The sequence below is a fragment of the Mangifera indica genome, chromosome 7, assembly GCF_011075055.1.
Source record: "Mangifera indica cultivar Alphonso chromosome 7, CATAS_Mindica_2.1, whole genome shotgun sequence".
Taxonomy (NCBI): domain Eukaryota; kingdom Viridiplantae; phylum Streptophyta; class Magnoliopsida; order Sapindales; family Anacardiaceae; genus Mangifera; species Mangifera indica.
In genome coordinates, this window is record NC_058143.1 from 15,601,809 (window position 1) to 15,625,370 (window position 23,562).

General features: G+C 32.6%; 3 protein-coding genes and 1 pseudogene across 6 annotated transcripts; 1 reads left to right on the forward strand and 3 right to left on the reverse strand.

Moving 5' to 3' along the window:
- Positions 1 to 2,150: 2,150 nt before the first annotated feature.
- On the reverse strand, positions 2,151 to 7,578 carry LOC123221287 (ubiquitin-conjugating enzyme E2 2-like). The gene is made up of 5 exons (XM_044644091.1): positions 7,273 to 7,578; positions 7,162 to 7,187; positions 6,067 to 6,156; positions 5,808 to 5,896; positions 2,151 to 2,529 (listed from the first exon to the last, which is right to left on the reverse strand). Exons 1-5 carry the CDS (start codon positions 7,395 to 7,397, stop codon positions 2,401 to 2,403), a joined length of 459 nt encoding a protein of 152 aa, XP_044500026.1. The 5' UTR covers positions 7,398 to 7,578; the 3' UTR covers positions 2,151 to 2,400.
- Positions 7,579 to 8,707: 1,129 nt separating this feature from the next.
- LOC123219988 lies at positions 8,708 to 10,093 on the reverse strand (annotated as a pseudogene).
- A 126-nt stretch (positions 10,094 to 10,219) lies between these two features.
- On the reverse strand, positions 10,220 to 15,538 carry LOC123219989 (probable zinc metalloprotease EGY1, chloroplastic). The gene is made up of 10 exons (XM_044641971.1): positions 14,999 to 15,538; positions 13,636 to 14,100; positions 13,359 to 13,498; positions 12,755 to 12,872; positions 11,594 to 11,805; positions 11,350 to 11,400; positions 11,207 to 11,276; positions 11,017 to 11,085; positions 10,623 to 10,673; positions 10,220 to 10,525 (listed from the first exon to the last, which is right to left on the reverse strand). The coding sequence occupies exons 1-10, from the start codon at positions 15,350 to 15,352 to the stop codon at positions 10,367 to 10,369; spliced, it is 1,689 nt and encodes a 562-aa protein (XP_044497906.1). The 5' UTR covers positions 15,353 to 15,538; the 3' UTR covers positions 10,220 to 10,366.
- A 250-nt stretch (positions 15,539 to 15,788) lies between these two features.
- Positions 15,789 to 20,879, forward strand: LOC123220883. Of its 4 annotated transcripts, none has more exons than XM_044643472.1 (7): positions 15,789 to 16,119; positions 16,637 to 16,853; positions 16,953 to 17,340; positions 17,650 to 17,712; positions 17,790 to 17,882; positions 19,636 to 19,797; positions 20,454 to 20,879. In XM_044643472.1, the coding sequence occupies exons 2-7, from the start codon at positions 16,651 to 16,653 to the stop codon at positions 20,496 to 20,498; spliced, it is 954 nt and encodes a 317-aa protein (XP_044499407.1). In that variant the 5' UTR covers positions 15,789 to 16,119; positions 16,637 to 16,650; the 3' UTR covers positions 20,499 to 20,879. The 4 variants fall into 4 exon arrangements, with proteins under 4 accessions (XP_044499407.1, XP_044499406.1, XP_044499408.1 ...); XM_044643471.1 differs by lacking the exon at positions 20,454 to 20,879 and adding an exon at positions 19,876 to 20,319; XM_044643473.1 differs by lacking the exon at positions 20,454 to 20,879 and adding an exon at positions 18,127 to 18,220 and having other exon boundaries at positions 19,636 to 19,772.
- Positions 20,880 to 23,562: the final 2,683 nt, after the last annotated feature.

Here is a 23,562-nt window from a genome sequence, read left to right on the forward strand (position 1 = left end):
AGTACATATTCTTACACTCCTCATCAATATCAACAATAACCATAAAACATGAACCTATGTTTGAAAATTGTAAACCCTAACATCCAAGCACGATAAGGAAAATATCAATAAGGGAATATATACAAAACATTGATAATTAAGCTTTTTATATTTTATTATAGAATCAAAATCATTTCGAAGAACAACGATAATAAAAAACAACAATAAGTTTTTGTAAAATTAAGTATACTTTTGTCTGTAATTAGTTATTGGACATTTTTTATATCGCAATGTTATTTTTAAAAGAAACAAATATAATTGTGATTCTTGTTTGATCCAAAATTAAAGGCCAACCCAATAATATTTTATTATCAAAAATAAAAAATTATTATGTAGATGTATTAATTATTATATTTGATCAAATTTGATTGGTATAAATAATTATTATATTTAAATAGATTTCATAAAAGAATATTAAATCATTATTTTTCTTTAAAATATTGATAAATAATGATATAATTTAAATTAGATTGGATTATTTTATTTAATAAATTAAATATAATAATAATAATAAAATATAGATTATTAAAATAATTTTTTAATATTTAACTTACTTTGACTATTAAAATTACTACTAGAAAAAAAATCTAACAATTATGAAGAATAAGTTGGTAGATATTCCCAAGCTCAGCTGGGAATATGAAATTAAAGAGTTTTGATGAGACAATTGTCAACTTCTAAACAGATCTTCCAGGGATTACTGTTATTTTCTCTTCTAAAAGTGGACAATTAGTCCCACTATCCTCTAAAATAAACCCAATTTAATGCCCAGTTTGCCTCTTCCCACAAATGTTTCAAATGGCATTTCAATAAGTAGAAAGGTCAGGAGGGACAGGGATCCCTCTAAAACTAAAACTAAAGTTGGGAAAATCTGTGGTCGTAATATTAAGAGTAGTGTCATGTGCATAATTTTTGTGCGCTTCTTGTTGAAATCTTTCACTCAAATGGTGAGTTTTAAATTATGAAGAGTTCCAAGTTTCAATTCTTTGGAAATTTTAATAATTCACTTTGAAAAAGAAAGGAAAGCAAAAGAAAAGGACAATTTGTTGATGCTGAGTTTGTGCTTCCTGTTTTATTTTTGAATCTGGTAAATGTTTCCTCAGCAAGCAGTTTGATGTAATACCATCAAATGGAAATTATTGGTATTAATTGAATAGTAAGAGACAGGTTGGAGGTTGATAACATAAAATGTTTGTGTTATTACGTGATTGGATATTATTTTATTTTAAATTCAAAATTATTCAATCATATGATGATACATATTAGTGTATACATATTTATGTACCTAAAGTAGGTACACATAATTTTATTTTGTGCGTATATATATAGGCCAAAAGACTTATTCCCCTAAGGTTTAGTCTATTATCAAATTCTCACATACTAAATTTTAAAAATTTCACATACTCATTCACTAGTTGTTGAAGTTAACAAAATTTATTAGTATTAAAAATAGAATTATCATTTAACCATTAATATTTAAAAAATTAACAATTGAATTACTTATAGGTAAAATGAAAGAAAAGCATTAAAAGCAAAAATAATGGAATATTAAAATTTCCAAATAAAAGACTTGAATTCAATCATTTTCCAAGCCTATAAAACTTTGAAAATTTTACTTACAACAGGGGGGGAAAAAAAAAACCAGACCCTTCAGAATGTTGTGCCCCCCAGACCGGCCAACCTAGAAATATATATATGTGTGGGAAAACTTTTATGTAAATTTTTCAATATGCAAAACTAGGGTTTGCGAATCAGCGGTGTTGCAGATTATGCATCCCTTGAATTCTTTTGCAATTGTCTCGGACTCTTTTCAGTTGTGAGCTGGAGATAAACCTACTAATACTAGAAATAGATCTAAATCCATCAATCTCCCAGTTCACCGCTCCTTTAGCAAGAGCAAATCTGGGCATTACAAAGACTGCCGTGCACACATATTTAATTCGATCCGTAAAACACTATACATATATACTCTACTGCTAATCACAATTTTAATTTGACCGGTAAAACTATATATATATATACACACTTTTAGATAAACACATAAATATATAAATAATGGATTATCACGTGAGTAAATAATTTTGAATTAAAGATAAAATAATACTCAATCATATAATAATATATCATTTATATACCTAATTGTGCATTCACAAACACACACACATAACATTACTCTTAATAGGATACCTTTCAGTGCAAAAGAAAAAAGATACAAATCATCTGCCTTTTACTTGATACAAACCATCATTCTCTCGGTACCGTCACCAAGTTCGAAACGTGGTAACATTTGCAGGGCTAAAGATCCAAACTACACAATCCAGAAGCCAGAAATCAAATCATCCTGGTGATTTCATTTAGCACTTAGTCAGCAGTAGAGCTCTGCTCCACTATCTCACGCACTCTTCGGTTATATTCTGGCCTGTTCTCAGCAAACATGTGAGCCGCTTCCCAGTTTGCAGGAGAGTATGGATTTGGATCACCAAGCAGTGACTGGCAAACAAACAAAAGGTTGCCAAGTTAGCATTGCAACATATTCCCTTTTGCATGGTATTGAATTACATGCAAACACTAAATTGACAAGCCTGAATCTAATATTGTTAAAGCAATATAATTAACCAGTCAGAATATCAGATGAAAGTTTGATACAATTCTAAGAAAACCCCACAAACTAATAACTGTCTGCACTCCAATATGAAACAAAACAAAGCTAAAACGGTACATCATTGTCAGGTAAGAGAATCTGAAATTAAAGCAGATGCCACCTGGTCAAAAGATTAATTCATTTTAAAGGAATACAACAGACTTACAACAATATAGAGCAAAATGATGGAATTGTCAAACAAGTAAAGATAAAAAGATGCATTTGTTATCACCATGTACTGTGAATGTCAAGGTTGGATACGATTTTAATTAGCTCATTTATAAGCATTTAAGAAGAAATATCGCACATAAGGTCATCCCTTTATGCTTGTTTAATTTTACGTGGCAGCAATTCCTACTTTATCTCCTAGAGAGTCCATCTTTAAGCACTATGAACCTCTAAATGTCGAGTCACCTAGAGAAATTATATTTCTCAAGATTCATGGCTACAAAGTTTGTAGGTTCAGAAAGAAGCACCAAATTAAAACTTAGTGCTATTTCCAATCTTACTCATGATTGACCACTACAAAAAGGGTCGACTCTTATTCTTTATTAGATTAATAATTATTAATGCATAAAAATTAGTTTCTGCCTCAAGTTTATTGCTCTATTCCCCTAATTCCTGTGATTTCCCCCATTTCCCTTTTCACCTCTCTTATTTTCTGATGTTTGGTCCTACAACAATTTGGTTCAAGCAACTTCAAACTTAGACAGAACCCGTGTGATAGAAATGAAGAAAGAGGAAGCAATGATAGGAGGAGATCCAGAAGAATAAGAAATCAAGGAAAAAAAGGAAATAGGGAAAGGGAGAAATAGATTTTGAGGAGAACCTCAATGTCTTTCTGTAATAATCAATCAGGTCTGCCAAACAATAATAAAAAGTAAGACCCTTTCTATTACTGCCTAATTCTGGCAAAAAAGGGTAATAAAAATCTGATTGAAATAAACAACCTAACAGGCAGCAATTACTTTGTCAACAATTGGCTTTACTCTTTAAAGGACACTTGCAATTTCACTTTTCTTCGTATTTATGAATAAACAAAATACTTTGACAACATAATTGCCATCATCTTCTCTTTTTGGTTTATTCTGCAACTAAAAATCTTCCTCAACATTTCCAATCCAATTTGCAGTAAAATTCTTATCCAAGTCATGACATACCTACTCCAATGTTTATCTTTACTCCTATCCATTTTATAGGTCCAAACTCTTTCCAAACACCTCAACCTCCCAAAATTGCAAAGATAATTGCTGCCTTGAAGTATCTATTCGATATCTTCTCAGCAACCTCAGGTCCAGACAAACAAACACCCAAATTCTGTACAAGAACCATTTTTTCATGAATTACTTCAGATGAACTATAAGGCCACCATCAATTTTCCATCATTTTCACATACAGCTCATGAACAAGGATGAAATTTTCCACAGATAATGAAGGTACGGTTGGTTTCTAGTTTCTCTCTTGTTTTTTTTTGGCCACCCAAAATGGTTATAGAAAGAACTACATTATCAACACCTCAAAGTTTCAACTATTCCATTTAAAAAAAAAGACAAAACGGTTTTATTTGTTAATTTTATTGGATGGGAAAGGTTTCTATGGTGAATTTGAGATCGGTAATGTAGAGTCTGCATGAGTGTTTTCGGTTGCAGGGAATGTGAACAAGGTATGCACGGGCAATTTCATTGTTAAGTATAAAAGAATGGGCTTTTTTTTAACATGCTACATCGACAAAACAAAAAAATAAATTATAGTGCAACTGTCCACAAAATAATAAAGCAAAAGATAAGAGTGATCGATTGATTGCTCTTAGCATGCCCTTAGAACCTAAATTCTACTTGGATATGAAAAATTAAATTAGGAAAACTAAGCCTCACCCATTTTCCAAATAACAGGAAAAAAGAAAAAAGGTAGATGCAAATGCTCACTAGATCTACAAGGGTGTCAATTCAAAGAGATGAATGCCCAATCAAGGATATTAAATCACTGATGATAAACTAAAACACATTATTCACACAAGCAGCCAAATGAGTTTAACCCCTCATCCTGGACAAAAGGGAAACATGAAATGGTCAAAAAAAAAATACGAATGCCTTTGAAGTTATATATGTGTATTTGTCCAACATAACTAGTAATACACGTGTAAGTAACAACCAAATCATATCAGTTTATCTAAGGTAATGGACCATTAAAAGTTAAACACTTCTCTAGTAATTTATGAGTAGGTAAGGCAAAAATTTTAGCTCAATAATGTCTAGTCCATAGAAACAATGGTACAGGCTCAAACTTTTTATTTGAACTAGCACGCTCAGTTTCTTTGCATCATCCTTCTATATGAGGCAATCAGAAACAATTTCTCACAAATATCTAAACAGCAAACAAGATTACAATCTGCTTCCTATCTGTGTAAGAAATATAAAGGGGACCAAGCATGCAATCGCATATGACTAAAAGGAAGCCTAACATAACAGGGGCAATCCAGAGTACTGACTTTTTGCAAGGCATTCTTTCTTATTTTTTGAAACGATACAAAAAAGTACAGTAGGACAAATCATTCATCAATTAGGAATAAAACAACAAGCAGTTAGTACTGACTGGGGCAACCTATAACATGAGATCAAGGTTTCATTTTTTTGTGAATCTGTATATTGCAAAAAAGTTCCTTCAATCATGGCCCTCTCATTTTAAAACTAGAAGAATCCTTTAGTTATCCAGTGACACAGGCTCTTATGATTTTTTCATCAAACATTTTGAATAATGTCTAAAAACTTGTTTAGAACAGTCATCAATTTATCTGAGATATATTAGCACTGAGATCAGGTACAAAAGTGAGAATCTCATTCAAGCTATCCCCTCCCATCCATTAAAACAAAGGATTTCAAATAGTAAGTAAAAGGGGGGAAACATTATTAATAAATCAATAACTAACAAGAGGCAATGTCAAAGCCCATGTTACTAGTGTCGTTTGTTGTTCTCTTTTAATTAAAATAACAAAAGAAGACATTGAAAGCAAGTTTCCAATCACCAAAGTTAATTGTATGAATATCAGCACAGTACTAAAACTAAAATCCATTGAATCAATTTCCCACAAAGAATAAAGAAGAAAGAAAAGTCAAAAACAAAATATCACCTGGATCGATGTCAGAACAGCAGCAACACTGTATACAGGACTCCATTGATTTTGTAAAATATCTAAGCAAATGCTTCCGTCTGCATGGACTGATCAAATTCATAGACACAGTGAGAAATTCAATGTAATCACAATCAAAACTGCATGCCATGTAATCCAGAAAGTCAGAGCAATCACCTTGAAAAAGAAGAGTAGCAAACAACTTATCCTTAAATAAAATAAGCAGCAACAAAAAATTACTAATAAGACAAAAACATACTATTTGGATGAAACATCCGCGAGACAAACCGAACTGCTGGGGGTTCATGTGGATAATCCTCAGTAAATTGCAGAGTCAACTTGAACGTACCTAAGCAAGTTCAACAAAATGCTTACATTAAACATTCAAATAAATTATAAGGATATTTGAAATAAAATAAGTATAAAGGTTATTAGCATATTTTTTTATTCCTCTTATGGCGATCCAGTTGAAACTTCAAGACTCGAATGTAAGTATTTTAAGAAATTTGTTCTACTGTATCATCTACACCACAACTTTTAGCTCTATTTTATCCAACTGTTCCAGATTAAGGTGTTCTGAAGAGTCCGAGAATTTTTCTTTCTTAAAATAGGAAAATGCTATGCATATCAACTTGTTTAAATTACTGAGCCGAACAACTGAACAAACTGATCTAAACTTGTAAAGACATGAGATCATATCAATAATAGGGGTGTCACAAAATTTATATTTGTTGGAAACTATTTTTCAAACTTTTCACCATGAATCCATCCTAACTACTACAAGGCAGGAAATTTTCTATCAAATAGTCATTAACCTATTTGCAAAGAGTAAATGCCTGCATACAAAATATTTCATTTTGTTGAAATTAATGTCTGCCCAACCAAATCATCTAATGAAAGGAAAAAGGACTCAACAATTAAGCACTAGCAACACAACAATTTAATAAAACTACAGAATTTGACATGCACAAGAACAGAAATGAAAACCAATAAAATAAGTTTCAAAACCACTCAGACATAACCTGAGAGCTTTAACCAAGATTACACAAACAAAACCCAGTGTTCAATCGAGGAATCATATAGGAAATTAATGTTTATAAACTAAACCATAATTAATCAACGACAACAAAATACGACTTAACCTAACCAAATTCAACGATGATTTATCCACATCATCAGCATAAGCAGTGAATTAACCATTCGCATACCATCTTAATAACAAGAAAAATCAATGCTTCAGCTAAATAAATCAACATAAACTAAAATTCATCAAAAACCCAGCAAAAACATCACTACTTACACTCAATAAAACAAAAAATAAAAAAAAATTAAAAATAATAAATTAGAAACCCACCTCCATTCCACGGTGTATCATGAGGCCTACAAAACAGACACGCAAATCAAAAGAATAAATATGGGGAAAAAAACCCACAAAAGGAAGAAAAAAGGCAGACGAGAAAGGTACCCTAAAATGACCGCATTCCAGAGCATGATGTTGTTGTCTTGAGGGCCCCCACTAACACCTGCAGATGGATCCGTTTGGAGCAGCTGGACGTCTCTCATCAGCCTCCTCCTTGCAGTTGTGGACATGGCAGATGGCCTCTCTGAGAAAAAAGAAGGTTCCAGAAGAGAGATCTGAGCAATTCTCTGCAAAACCTGTGTCTATTACGTGAAAAGAGGTGGGTATTTACAGGAGGATTGCCGCCCCTCCAGCCAGTAAAAGTAACTTTCTTTCAAGCTAAAGTTTCTAAAGCTATTCATGCATTCCCATCGCCAAAGTCAAAACATGTGGTGGAAAAATCCACCATGAATAATAATGTATTATTTTGCGTACGTATACAAATATATATTATAATATAATATAGGTATATTTTTCAATCTACATGCTTAATTAACATACGCATACATACCAACAAAAAGAACTCAGGAAGTTGCCCCATTATCCCCAGAAACAATTCAATCTTCTACGGGTATATTCTTACACTTCTTATCACCATTATATTCATCAATATCAATAATAACCATAAAACATGAACCTTTATTTATTTGAAAATCGTAAACCCAAAATTCCAAGCACGATATCAATAACCAAATTTGTATAACAAAACAATGACAACTAAACCTTTTTTATTATATTATAGAATGAAAATAATTTTGAACAATGATAATAAGAACAATGAAAAACAATAATAATTTTAGATGAGTTTTTTGGAATCGAATAAGAGGAGTAAAATTTCACTCTATATAAACAAGTATTATTGTTTAATCCTAATAATATAATGTTTATATGGGAATAATGGCAAAAGAGAGAATAGGGAAGAGATCTTAATTTTCATTCTCATCCCTACAAAGGATATTAGTCTTCATCTTTTATTATAAGAATAACAAAAATTTCTCGTTCCCTTCTCAAGAAAAAAAATTCTTCTCTATCTTGTCCTTGTCTCCATTCTCAAGAGAAAAAGTTTTTTTTTTCGTATCATCTAAACACAATATATTAAATAACAAAGTTAATTAAAATTAAAATTAAATTCATTATTTCAACTATCATATATATTAATTATTTTAATATATATAATAAAAATATAAATAAATTTAAAAAATATAAATAATTTAACATTTTAAAAATACGTTAATATTCTAAATAAAAAAATTAATATAAAAGGGCAAAGATAAGGGATGTGGATAAAGACTAGGATGGGAACTAGGATTTGAAAGAGGGATAGAGAGGAGACACATATATCTCTGTCCCAGATTATAGAGATTATTTTTGTTTCAATTCTCATTTCTATTAGAGAATCCTCTTTTTATTAAGATAAAAAACTTCAAATTCAGATTAAAATTATTATCTATATGGAAAACCCTCTGTTTATTGTTTATCTCTATATACACTGCTTTAAAAGTGGCTATTTTAATTAATTATTATAAAATCTTTTGGTCAAATCTAAATATAATTGCTTCTTAATTTGAGCTTATACGCTCATCCAATTTAAGAAAATAAACAAATAAAATTTCTTGTTTAATGGATAATCTCCACCATGGTTAATTAAATTTAATTTATCTCCTGCTGCGAATTATCTGATCATTACTAAAGATGAAAGGAATATGGCTCTCTTGTTCATCTTCTTCATCATCGATGGCGCGCCGTGAAAGGTCATGGAGGGCATCTATGCTCTGAGAAGATGGCACTGACACTGCAGTTTCAGCCACAAGGTCAAAGTTGGAGATGAAGTTGGTCGAGACTGAAGAGCTGTTTGAGTAGGCCGGCTGCATCACCCCCATATGTTGCAGCGGCTGCGGCTGCGGCTGCTGCTGGTCAGGGGAGTTTTGTAGGGCATTCGTCATCGCGAACCGGTTATTTAGCAGCTGACCTTGCACCAATGCTAGCTCAGCTTGCAAAGCTGCCACCTGCAAATAAATATAAACATCATCTGATCAGTACAATAATCTGTACACATGGTTAATATCCAGGATTTATAAATGGTTAAATATATATTGCCTGCTGCTGTAAGGCGAGTATGGTGGAGACACAGCCGTAAACAGGATCGGAGAGGCATGCCTGAGCCTCATAAGATATAGTCACCACCGCATCGTGGCGGCGGTTGACAGGAATGTGTAACAAGAGCTTGGACACATTACTAGCACCAAACACCTTGTGCACTGCAGCAAAGCGGGCAGCTCCCTGGTCGGTGCCCACCCACTAACACATTTTCTCCTCAAGAACTTGCATGCACCACACGGTGCTGGTGAAGGTAAAGCTGGAGATGAGACGGTGTCAGCCAATGTAACCGATGTGGCATGCTTACCGGAGGCTTGACATCGGGATTTGGAATCAGCCATTGGGCGTAAAGGAGAGAGGTGGTGGAGTTGGTGGTTATGGGTAGCAAAATGAATGTGGGGGGGAAGCTTCTCTGTTTTTGTTTTATTTTTTTTCCTATACAAGGTTTAAACATACCGTGTAAATAAATAGAAATTGGTATGGTTGGTTGGTGAGAGGGAGAGGGAGAGGGAGAGGGCGAGGGCGAGTGAGAGGGGAATGGGAAGAGGGTGAAGGGCACGTGGAATATGTAAAAGCTGTTGTTGATGAGAGGGCACAAAATCTGTGCTGCCCGTGGCGTGTGGGATGCTAACGATAACCTCGGAACCAGACGTGCATATTTGTCGTATCAGCCCTGGGACCTGAGCTTGATCTCTCCATGGCTAAAAGGTGAGCTCTTCACTTTGTTTTACGCCTTTTGCAGCCAAGAAACAAAGACTAGGCAGCAAAGCTTCAGAGAGCTAGCTTCTAACCTGTACCGTTGACAGATTACCAACATCACAAGAATCGTGATGAAAGATGCTCCCTCATAACTAAGGGAGCAGAAGATGTTCAAAAATATATGATACAAAAAATATATGAAAGGATTGAAAACTCCTTTTGAAAACCATGTCATTGAAAGAGTTTCTTTATTTTGGATTACTTCAAGTAATGCTTGCTAATTACAGATTGAAAACAAACTCATTTGGCTACACCTTCTTTTAAATGTCAAAATTTGCCTTTACTCCATCTATTTATGCTCAAATCAAAATGTGGTTACAAGACCTATACCTAGTTCTTCTGCAAGTTCATCCCATACTGGAAGGAGGGTCAGCAAGACAAGGAAAATGGACACTGCAACAAATGCTTTCCTCCATGTTCCAACCTCTGTCACATCGTTTAAGCATGGTTTTTCTGGGGTTCTCTGTGAACACATGTAACCCAAGCCAAGATGAGACGGGATTTTAAAGCATGAGAAATCTATTATAGTAATTACAGTTACAGTTTTTTTATCTGCATACCTGGCATATTAGCACATATAGGCCCCAAGGAAGAGATAAGGGTCCACCAAGCTGAAAGGAGGCACATATAAATAATTACTCGGATTCTCGATAGTACTATATGGACAATAGTGAAATCAAATATAAGATCAACTGAATGCATCATTTTTTGTTTACTTATTTTAGAATGCCCAGCAATCCATCAGAACTGGGGACTCATATCGGACTTTCTTACCTTAATAAAAATGAGTTGTAAAATATAAAAATCCTAAATAGGTGACCCCAAAAGGAGCTGAATCCTGTCATCTTAATATAAACCAAAGGCCTTAACAATTACAACTGAAATCAACCATTGAGGTTCATGCAGCAATATGAAGGTCTATTGACAATAGACTAGTTAAGAAAGAATGCATACCACTCCTAATCCTAGCAATGTGTAAGTTGTCAAGCCAAATCCAACCAGTGCATTTCTTCCGAACGCACCCTGTAAAAACATGCAATCACATCTCTGGAAATGATTAGATTGTGTCCATCTCCATATTGTTCTTCAATTGATGCTCAAGTTTTAATAATTAGATGTCTTAGTTCAAACAGAAGAAGAGTACCTGTACAGCTCTTCCACCGTCAAGGCACCCCACTGGAAGCATATTGAATGCTGATGTGGTTAAGCCACAACTGTTATATAAATTGTATTGTTAAGTATCACACACTATATTAAGAAAATAAGAGTCCAGATATTGTAGACTACCAGCCAGCAATCACCAAAGGATGAATTGCAACCATTGAAGCATGCATTGCTCTGCAAGTCAATATTAGTAAGTGTCAGTCCAGAATATTCATGATGATAGCAAGACTTTGGCAGCTCACACGAAACATCTGTTAGATTAATCAAAACAGGAAACATAGTATTGCATCAATGAATTTCATGCTTAGTCTGCATGCCAACACAAATTTTAGTTGAATAAAGCCATGAAAGCAAAGGGGAGACATATGCATAACCAAAAGCAGCTCTACTGATGAGACCAAGGAGCAAAGATCCTTGAAACAGTGAGCTAGGAACCTGCACCAAGTCTCCTGCAACATCTGGATTTGACGACAACAAAAGGCCAACAGCAAACATTGAAAAAGACAATACAGCACCAGCAAATGGACCCGCAAGTGAAACATCAACTTTTGTACTACGATCAGGAAGAATGGATTTGAACTACAAATATTAGCAATTGATAAGCAAAATTCTCCAGTCATTATAACAATATACTTTCTATACAATAATTATGTAACATTTTCAGTTTCACCTAATATATTGTCTGATATTCCTGACTTTTCATATCATTTAAGAGTAAAATATAAGGTAAAGGAGGTCTAATCTGAACAGATAACTTCAGTACATATTGGTGCAAAGATTCCACAAAATAAATCATATGAACAAAAGCTCCGGCATAAACAAGAATATGGGGAAAAATATAGGGTACAAAGCATAAAACAAGAGAAGTGATTTAGGAAGAAAATACGAGATTGGGAAAAAATTCAAGGAAAGAAAAAAATAGTTTCAGTATTAATTGTCATAGTAAACCAGTCAAGGTCCATAAGCAAACAAGATCTAAAGGGACACCTAACAAGATTCTGAGACTTCAAATCAATTAACTGACCACACATTGAAGTGAATATACTATAAAATATGATGCAAAACTGTAATGCAAAATGACATTTTCTTCAAGTGGAAGCTGCAGGAGTAAATAAAGGTGAACTCCAAATGCTCCACCAAAGTGACAAAACCATAACTAATGTAGGTTAATATCTTGGACTACTTTCAAGTACTTAATTTTCTGAACAAGGTTTCTAACTCCATGGTCAACATAAAATCCAGTCCTCTTTTAGGAACTTACTCTATTATATCTCAAAAATGAGTTTACCGTCACTTGATTACACAACTCATACATACATACATTTTAGAATTTCAGTATAATCGCTTAGACTTCACTATAGATAATATGTGGGTATGTCCTATTATTTGCATACACTCAACAAGTAAATCTTAGCACATAGGCACCTGGTTAACACTAAGTAGGCATACATGCCACTTGAAAGAAGATATAACATTTTACCTAGTTGTTCCAGAGTCAGAAGTTGCCATGACAATTCAATAAACTAACCTGAGTGATTGCACCAAAGCTGCCAAGAGTGATGTTTGGAATAAAATAAGGAATGCTCAATTTTACTCTCTTTGGAAAAGCAGCCAAAAAGTGGCCCACTTCCTGCAAACAACCGTTTCTATCATGTAGCATATAAAACATAATATAAGAATTAACTATACACGTACATCTCTTTAAAGAACAAAATGAATTTTCCTGACACATATGACTAAATTTGATTATGTTCAACGGGAGACACTAATCTATGAATAGATTAAAACAAATTAAAATTCAAGTATTTTGTAAGTTGATCAATGACTTAACATGACACGCTAAACTTGGATTGCATTATGAAGATATGAGAAACCTAGTGATTTATTGGAGAATGAGCCTCTGAAATAATTGAAGAAGGATATCTGAGAAAAAAATGACTTCTTGTTACTTCAAGTAACAAAGAAGATTTTATAAAAAATCCATATTATGTCCCTTTTGTTTAACTATCAACATAAGCATTCACATTACCCATTTTTCTCAATACACTAGTAATAATAAAAATAAACTATCATGGTGGATCAGTGTATCATGAGTTGCACACAGTAACTAAAACGAAAGAAATGTTGCTTACGTGAAAAGCAAAACCCCCAAGATGCCATATGCTAGAGGCAAAGCAGTCTCCACAAAAGGGTATAGAAGCTCCATATCAGGTGGATCAACAGCATGTGGATCTGTGAAGTACTTGACTACCTCTGGAGGAAGTCTATTAATCTGTTAACAAAAAATATGCTTTCTTAAATAACAAAAAAACTAGATGACATCCAGAAAGATAAAGGAAATCGAAATATGTAGAAACATCTACAATTAGTGCCATCGAATCTGTCAAAATAAGCAGGTAGATTGCTAACCTGAGATGCAATTCCTAACTCCACTGAGGAACCAATGGCCAAAAGGAATAACAAGAAAGCAATCACATATTGCCAAAGTGTTGTTGGCCCTGGTTCAGAGACATCTTTCCGAAGCAAGCCAAGGCTAACACGAGGTCCACCACGTGGATCTGGCCTTTCAGAATTGGGTTCCTCCACCATAAACAGGTTGTGTTTATCACCAGTAACCTTAGCCAGCTGTCTCTGAAGTTTGGCAAATACATCTTCTCTATTACCCCTTAAATTTCCAAGAAAAAGAATGCCCTCCCCAAGATCTCCAAATGGTTCTTCTTTGGTCACCCAAAAAGTTGAATAACCGAAAAGCTTGTCCTTAATTAGTTTTACATCTGCTGGGTCTACCTTTTCAGGTCCTAGAAGTTCCATTAGCTTGAAAGAATCAACTTGGAAATTATTATATGCTGGTCCAATTGGAGATATAGTTGGTGGCTGATGAAGGAAACAACTAATATGTTACCATCAGAATTGTCATCTTAGCATATTACACAAACACAAACACCCATTCATCCCATTTTCAGTTTTGTTTTCATAAATTCTCTCTCTTTACCCTTGTCATTTTAATATATATTTTAGTTTTCTTCATACAAAGAAAAAAAAGTGAGCCAACACTATTCATTGACAGAAAGCAAGATAATGCAAGATAAATTGAAAAAGAAATATAGATTATGAATCCTTTGAATCCAAATAACACAATTTCCAAACAAGAATCAAGTACTTAAAGGACATCCAAATGAAAGATGAGTACATTTTCATCCAAAATCTAGGGTGGAAATGCCTGAAATTTGATTGAGAAATCGCACAATGCAACATGAGATATACACCGTTTACAAAGATAAAAACATGAATCGTCTTATTGGCCAGACTTCAAAAAGACATTAACCATACAACAGCCTTGTACATGTACGCTTCCAGTCTAAAACATCATAGTTCACTGGCTTCTAGTAGTTCTATCAGTACATAACACAACCGATCAGTGGAATTTCTTCTAAGAATTGCAATTTATTTTCCACTTGGCTCACAATGTGACAAATTTTTTACTTTGCTTAATAAGACTGAACCATGCTTAGCCTTGCGATGCACCTCACCATTGGTTATAACATCTATTCATGTGAAGAAATGAGTTTAATAAAGAATTGAAATTCTGCACGCTTCAAAACTACTATTTTATTGTCCTAGACCTCTAATTTGCAATGCTCACTCTCGAATGAGAAATCCATTTTTAAATAAGACAATTTATACACATTTCTGCAAATGCCAACCAACAATGCCTAAACAACTTACATTAGAAGTCAAATATTAAGAAAAGCTAACACAAGTAAAAAATTACCCTTGAAGAAACAGAAGTGGGAGTGTTCTCCGAACCAAATTCATCACTCCTTTTCTGTTCTACTTCATCACGCGACGCAGTTTTAACACCGGAATCATTGGATAAACTATCGTCACGCTTCTCTACATCGTTATTATGGGCACAAAAACACGTAAATCTACAAAAATTTCGAGAATCGAGATTTTTATAAGAAAGGCGTTTGGTGGGAAAAGAACGAGAAGAAGATAAAGAAGAAGAAGAGTATTTGAGGTTGACGAATTGAAGGGTGCGAGTGGTAAGAGGGAGTGAAGGCAAAGTGAAAGAGGAGGTGGCGAGAGTTCCCATCCAATTCAGAAACAAAGACGAGAGGAACATTTGGGTGGAATTTAAAGAGGTCTTCTCGCCAAAACTCAAACAAACAGCTGCATATCTCCTCCTTTGGTTCCCTGGATTTTTCAAACAAATATCTTTTCTCTTTTTTCCTGGTTTGTTTTTTGGTGAGCCGGGTCGGGTGCCGGTTACAATTCGTTCCGTTCTGAATTTTACACTTTTTATCCCACCGCCAATTTAGAAAACGAGGTACCTTCACTTAATTTTTAATTGAGAAATATAATTTAGATACGTAGATATCATGTAATTAAATATTAATTAAATTATATATATATATATATATATAAATAAAATATTGAATCAGCGCCTAAATTTAAATCATGGAACTGACTTTGTAAACATGGAGATGGGAAGCTGTTATCCAGGCAAACTTAGTAAATGTCAATGATTTGTACTTGTCCTCTTACTACTTATAACTTCAACAGTTAAATTTTTGATATTTCCCAAGCTTCTTTAAGGGGGATACTGTGATTATCTGTGAAATTTTGATAATACGTATAAATTGTATATTTGATGTCAAGTAATTGCTTTGCAGAGAGACAGAGCGCGCTTTTCATTCATTTGATTATTTCAATCATAATTTCTGAGGCTTCCCAGTCGGCTGTCTTCACAAATACATTGACACAGACGAAGGGGAGGAAGTCATGGTCATGGTTACACGTGCCTCCTCTTTTACTTCCCCTGCTCTCTGTGTTTCACTCTGTCTTTGCTTCTTACTTTTGTCACGTGCCGCCCACATGAGCCTTTCAAAGGTATGCGCGCCCTTCTCTTCTCTTTCTTCTTTCCGTTATTTTCTGTTGTTTCTGGGGTTTATGTGTTTGTCGCAGTTTGGTTGCCCATTAAATTCCAAAAAGGGGAATATATGGTTTTTTTTTTTTCATGTTGTGGAGTTCTTTCTATTTTTGTAATGAAATTGAGCTTTCATTTTGATTGCTGAGGAAATCAATTGAAGGAAAAAATTATCCTATCTACAGTTTAAACGTTTAAATCTTATTTGTGATTTATTGAGTTTTAGGGTATTATTCTGTCAATTAAGAAGCATTTTTAAATTAGGTACCAATGGATTTATGAATATGTTAAGGTTCATTTGATATCAACTTTATGGTTCAGCATTTACATGCATTGCACCTGTACATTTGCCTGCTTCTCTAATTTGGATATGCAACTTGATGGGGTTTTGTTTCTATCATGAAAATTTGCTTGACTTATTTTTTGTGTGTTCTGTTTATGTATTTGGAAATTATGTTGGCATTTATGATTTTTTTACAGGTGTTGATATAGAGATGAATCCTGCAGTAGATGTCACCCCGTATCCTCTTATGGATGTTCCTGGGTCAAAAGATGTTATATCTTGTGAGAGAGTTCAAGTTTCCGGATACTCAAGATTGAAACTTGGGAGTTATGCCAATTCCTTTCGGGTCACTTTAGCTCCTTCCGTGGTAATCCCTGACAGGTTACATAGTAAAATCCAGGTTTGTTTTCATTGGTAAGTGACATATTGTGCCTTACTTGGAAACAGTTTAGAAAATATCCTAATTCTGTGAATGTTGTGGAATGTTGTATTTGACTGATAAAGTTTGTGCAGGAATGCTTCACTTGGATTATGTCAGTGTGAAATGGATGAGTGGCAAACTATTCAAAAGGGGGGAGTTTGGAGCTCTATCATGTCACCATATGAGGAGAGATACATTGATGTGAGGTTTGTAGGTGGAGCCTCTGGTTCTGTATCGGTTGCAGTTGAAGAGGGTGCTGCTGTCGCTCTTCTGCCTTTAATTACTTCTTTTAATTTACATGTTGCAAATGTGTTTTCTATATTGGTTGTAACATATTTTTGCTGTTGGCGTCTCGTTTGTCTAGCATTTGGATTTGTTCTGCTGCTGTTAGCACCAATTGTCAGCAACTGGGTTCCCTTTTACCATAGCAGTTTGATGGCTATAGGAGTTTTTCTTGTTATTATAATTCTTCTCTTTCAGGTGCTTAAGTCTTTTATGCTGTTGCTTTATAGTTTACTCCTCTGTCATATTCTTTTATGCCTGATAGATGTCTAGGAAGAATTACTCGAAGTGAAGGTTGGAAAAGAAGTTAAGAGTTGCAAAAATGAGAAGCGAATTCCTCTTTTCTTCCCCTCTCTAGCTTCAGGAAAAAATAATTCATTCCTTGACTTGTTCACAATCTGTTTATTTAGATTATGTGTACTCCCAACGTCCTGTTCTATGTAACATGTATCCTTCTTAGCTTGTTCTCAATTCTCTCTTCTTTCTTAATTTTGTCTTGTGATGTAGGGAATGAAACCGATGCCAACTGGAAGGAAGAACATCTTGTATCTAACTATTTATGGATCAGTGGTGAGTGCTCATAGTTTAGCCTAAGTTCAACAAATTTTTTTAATGCAGATGGATCTTACTATTAATTTCACCTTTAGCTTTGTGCTGGATCTTTTCTGTTACATCATTTCTCAGTGCCGGTGAATTCGATTCTTGTCAATTTTGGAGTTAGTGAGGAGATGCACAATCCGGTAAGTTGTTTTTTTCTTTTAGATATTACCTCTGTGAAATTGTTGTTCTCCATCTTTACATGCCGCTGTGACTTTTTTTCATGGAGTGTTGTTTGGTGATGATGTATAAATACATACACTTTTATATCTCAATCAAGTTGTGTGATTTCATAAGTCATCTGCAATAGAGTTTTCAGTTCAGGAGTCATTTGATTTAAATTTATTTCCTGAAATGTGCTTTTGTAACTTTTGACATTTTTCACAGATAGGAAGGAAGAAATGTAGAAGATATATAGATCAAATTAAAAAGGCAAACAAATTATGCAATATGGTTTCATTTTCCAGTCAAGATGTTTGAAGTAAGTCGCATTATGGATGATTTATGCCTCTTTAAGTATGCGATTTTCTACTGTTATCTTCTTATTTGAGAGGCACATTTGGTTTAATTTTTAATATTTGTCTTCATTAACTGAAACTTTGGATTTTGCTCATTTGTTGTGAAGCACGCTTTATGGAGTCAATATGGACACATATCTTTTACAATTTAGGACATGAAAGTTGCAAAAATGAAGAAATCTGGAAACAAGTTTATATTAAAAGTTAAATAATTTGGGAACATAAATCTTTTTTTTGTTGTAGCATAGTTGTGGGTACTTTCTGCAGTCTTGGTTGCATTTTTTTGGGGAGGCCTACATCTGATCTTCTTCTCATGTGCTTGGCTCCTGTCTTTTTCCCCTCAAAATTGTCCTGTTGTTGACCGTTATTGATATTTTTTGACAGTTATGTTTGTTATGTATGCTTTCTTCCCTTGTTGATCATACGTCTAACAAGTTTTTTTATTATATAATTAATTGTACATGCACTAGCTATTAGATTGTGCAATTTGCGTCAGGTAACAATAAAACATGTTAAGAGTTTAAATAGTACTGTTAGAATTTCCTTGTTAATATAGATTATTGAGTGGTAATTAAGATGGTATCAAGCTATTTTGAACAGGTCTTGTGTTAAATTTTAGGTTAGTTCTATTATGGCAAATTGTGTTTATGTTTGCATTTTCATGTGTCTATTTTTGGATTCATGTGGTGCATGAGGGAGGGTTTTGAGTTGAAATACTATTGTTGAGCTCTTACCAATTAATATTAACTTATTGATTGAGTGGTAACTTTTCAGGAAAATGACTTGAATAATGGATTACATCAATCATGTGAAAATGGGATTAAATTTTTCTTTATTTAACTTAAAAGAATGAAGCATCTTGTGTTTTTAGACTGAAACTACTGGCATGGATGCAACATGCAGTGAATGTTCATTGTAGATGAATTGATATTTAGATTACATAGTGGTAAAAACTCAACAATATTAAATATATATGAAGGTACAACTGTATTTGTTTTTATAGGTTTTTGTATATATATATTTAGGGAAATATAGTTTAGAACAGGAAGCCTCTACTTGTAAGTGCTGTCTCTGAATAGTTGAAGAACTGTCTGAAAATAGTTTGAAACTTCTGACTATCAAACTCGATTTATTATTAGTATTGTTTAAGCAACAGAAATTTCAAACAATGGGAATCATTTTCCTGTCTTTAAGAAACATGTACAATTTTAGTAAAGGACACTCCTTGGGAAAGTTTGGGATTCTTATTTTTGAATTTTTTCTGTGTAACTGTTTTCTCACTTGTCATGTGCTTGCCAAAGTTTTTTTTTCCTTTTTTGTTTTCTTTGGTCTGTGCAAGTGAACCAATTTTTTAAAGACTGTGCCATTTTTCTTACAGGTCTCCATATTCCTACTAGTTGGAATTGTACTTGCAGGAGCTACTTTAGGTTACTGGTTCGTAAGGAAATTTGGGATCTCAAAAGATGGAACTGTTGATGTTGGTGTTGCTCAATTTGTTAAATGGGCAATGCGCATCATTGCAACCACTTCCATTTTCCAGGTTTGCAATTTTATTCATGTTGGTTATTATGTTGAACTAGTAAATTTTCCGGTCCTTATTTTGCTTATATGTACTCAGCCAAGCTTGATGATAATATGTGATAGACAAATGGCCTGGGTATGGGTATTATTAGGTCCAGGCATCCAGCTCATCCTGAAATTCCTTTTTGATGAATAGTTAAAAATGAATGCACTTCCATCTCAAATTTGCTTGGTACTTATTATCAGGGTGTAATTTGGGTGGGTTGTGCATAACTTGACATGAACCAGGTAACATGACAGCTTGGCATTGGGTTTGTGTGTTACAATTCTGGGATTATATGAGTTGACATTCAATGAATCTGTTCTTTCTTTTCTTAGAAGGATATAGAAAGTTGTGGCTTTCTTTTTCTCATAATTCTATTCATCTAGTGGATCTGGTTCACACTAGCTATTACGTATATTCTTTTATTTTTATATATTTTTCTTCTGTTTCTTATACACAAACAGAAAAAGAGATCATTTTTGTTATATTTATTTTATATCAAGCACTATTAAATATAATAATTATTTATATTTAATAATTTATTTTTAATATAATATTTTAATTTTAATAATAAAATATTTTCTGAAACAAATATCTAGTGTGGGTCATTCAATGTGAACTCCCACTTTTAGCCAGAAAGACATTTCAATCAGTCAAGACATTTGAAGGTTCAATGAAACCGATGCTGGGTTGGGCAGTCAAGTAAGAAAGAGAAGCAAGCAACACTCTTTTCTTCAAGCCTTGATCATTAGACAATGAAGAAAAAGCAGAGGCACATCCTATCCAATTTTGCAACGTCAGCCCATACTAGGTCAAAAAACACATTATTTTACATTAAATTGATTTTTGACCTTTTCTATTTGTCAATTTCAAATCAATGACTTCACTTTTCAATTTAATTGAATTATAAAAGATTGGGTGATCAATTTTATGACAAATCACAGCTTAGTGTCTTAAATATTTCAAAGGAAGAAAATTCAACATTGGTTCAGAGTTTTTGCTTAATTTGTTAAGACTCGGGTGGAAGCTTTACTTATAATTCATTTTCGTATTCAAAATTTGACTTTGATTAAAAGTTAATTATTATTTATTACGTACACGACAAACTTATTAATGTATACATACATATATATATATATGAATATAATTAGAATAGAGTGTGGGGAAAGAATTCTTGTGAGTGAATTTTATATATAAATAAGGCCAAAGGACTATTTCCCACTCAAGATATGTTGATTTCTTAAAGTTCTCCTGTTAATTTTAAAAATCTCATTTATTCATTTATGATTGGTTAAAATTAACGAAATTTTAACTTTTAAAAAATTTATCTCATTTTTCTCCCTAAAAGTTTAAAAACTAACATTTTCTTTCCCAAGCTAAGTTTGAAAAAAATCGCATTTCCCCTTTAAGATTTAGTTTCAAAATCCGATCATCTTCTCCGACTCTATCGTTAGTCCTCTCTCTCTCCTGATTGTTTCCTTTTCTCTGACAGTCTACCTCAATTCTATTCCAACCCCTTCGACTTCTAGAGATATTGTCTGGGAAGAGAAATCGTTTTTCCATACGATAAAGACGAGATTATATTTAAGTTTTTTAAATTTAGGGGGAGAAATAAAATCATATTTAAGTTTATTTCTAATATTAAATATAAAATAACGATTTTACCTTTAAAATTAACAGATTTAAACGGTCATGGGTAAGTAAATGAGATTTTTAAAATTAATGGAAAAAACTTTAAGAATCAGTATACTTTAGGTGAAAAATAGTTTTTTACCTATAAATAATAATATCTTATTATATAATTAAATATTATTTTATTTTTAATTTTTAATTATTTATATAAAAAATTATTGGCTTACAAGAACTCTGGGTGAATTATTGTCCAGAGACATTGTCTGAAAAGAAGAATCGTCTTTCCAAACAATAAAGATGAGATCATATTTAAGTTTTTAAATTTAAAGGAGAGGAATGAAATCATATTTAAGTTTTTTTTTATATTAAATATAAAATAATAATTTTACTTTTAAAATTAACGGAAAAAATTTTAAAAAATCAATATACCTTAAATGATAAATAGTTTTTTTTACTTATAAATAATAATATTTTATTATATAATTAAATAATTTTTTATTTTTAATTTTTAATTATTTATATAAAAAATTATTGGCTTACAGGAACTCTGGGTGAATTATTGTGCTGCTTTATTTCACTTGCCGCCCATGTGGGGGTCATTTCAATTGTCATCTTCATGCCTTTTATTATGATCACATTTGTACACAACCTTTTTCTGTCTTTGTCATTCAGACTGATTCTTTGAGGCGGAAGAAATTATGCCAAATAAATTAAATTAAACTTGGAGTTAATTTTAATTTACTTCCAAGTGACAATCATTGCTTCCAAACCCAAATTTACCTGTTTGTTACATATCCTTGTCACTCAATTTTAATTTGAAACATGTGTAACAAATATTTACTTCCATATCCAGAATCTAATTAAAAAATATTGGTGAATTTTAAATATATTATTATAACCAAAAAGGGCATGTGTTTGAGAAATATTTTTTTTTTATTCTGCATAATTTTAAAACTAGTAATAACATATTAATTTTTATCATAAATGAATCATAAAATTAATATATAAATAAATATTTCTTTATGTAGATACAAATGGGTAATTCATTAATTAACCATTTTAGGAGGTTTATATGATTTTAATTAGTATTTGATTGTTGTATCAGAAATTAAATGATAAACTTAAGATTGATAGGAGAAAAAGACTATTTTATGTCTCAGTCTTAATGATATATCAAATGATACGATACTAATATTGTTAATAGATTTATGTTTTCCACATTCTCTATAAATTGGGTGGTCGATTGTTTGAGTCTAGAAGATATATAGTGGGATTAGAATGGACTTATGAGAGAGAATACTCATTCCATATCAAGGAATAGCCCATCTTTGGTTTGTGTAAAGGAACGTTTGTTCTAATATTATGGAACGTTTGATTAACACATTGGATAAAAGGTTAACCAAGGTTACGTTGACAAACAGTCGTTCTATAAATTGTAATACTCGTTTTACACAAAATATAAATTATAAGTTATGTTGCCTGTACAAATTACAATTCATTCTTCATAAACAGTATGTGATCTCTCTCTAAAATCCTCTTTTCTTTGTATCAATCAATCCTTTAGAGTTGCTAGCACCACCCAAAGATTACTTACTCTTCTTTGTTAATTTGCAAAGTCCATGTTTATATATAAAGAGATTGTGAAGAGCATGAGTCACAAACAAGGGTATGATATTTTAATTTGTCAATTTTGTTTACTCTCTTATTCATACCTCCAATCTAGAGTTAGAATTTCATGATGAAATTTAAGAATTTCATGATATTTTAATTATTGTTGGTCTAAAGAAAAACTTTTAGTTTTTAGAGTTTAGGAAGGTAAAAATAAATTAAATTTTAGTTTATTTTTAATATTATAAATAAAATAATGATTTTACTTTTAAAACTAATAGACTTAATCTCTCATAGATAAGTATTTAAGATTTTCAAAGTTAATGGATTAAAATTTGAAAATACATCATTCTTTGGGGACTTTGGCTGAAAATGGTTCCTGACCTTTCCTATATTTGAAGAGATGTGTTGTTATTTTAATCATGTACTGGTCAAAGTTATGAATAATACACACTTACATAGGATTCCAGAAGGATTAAAATATTGGGCATACATATAATT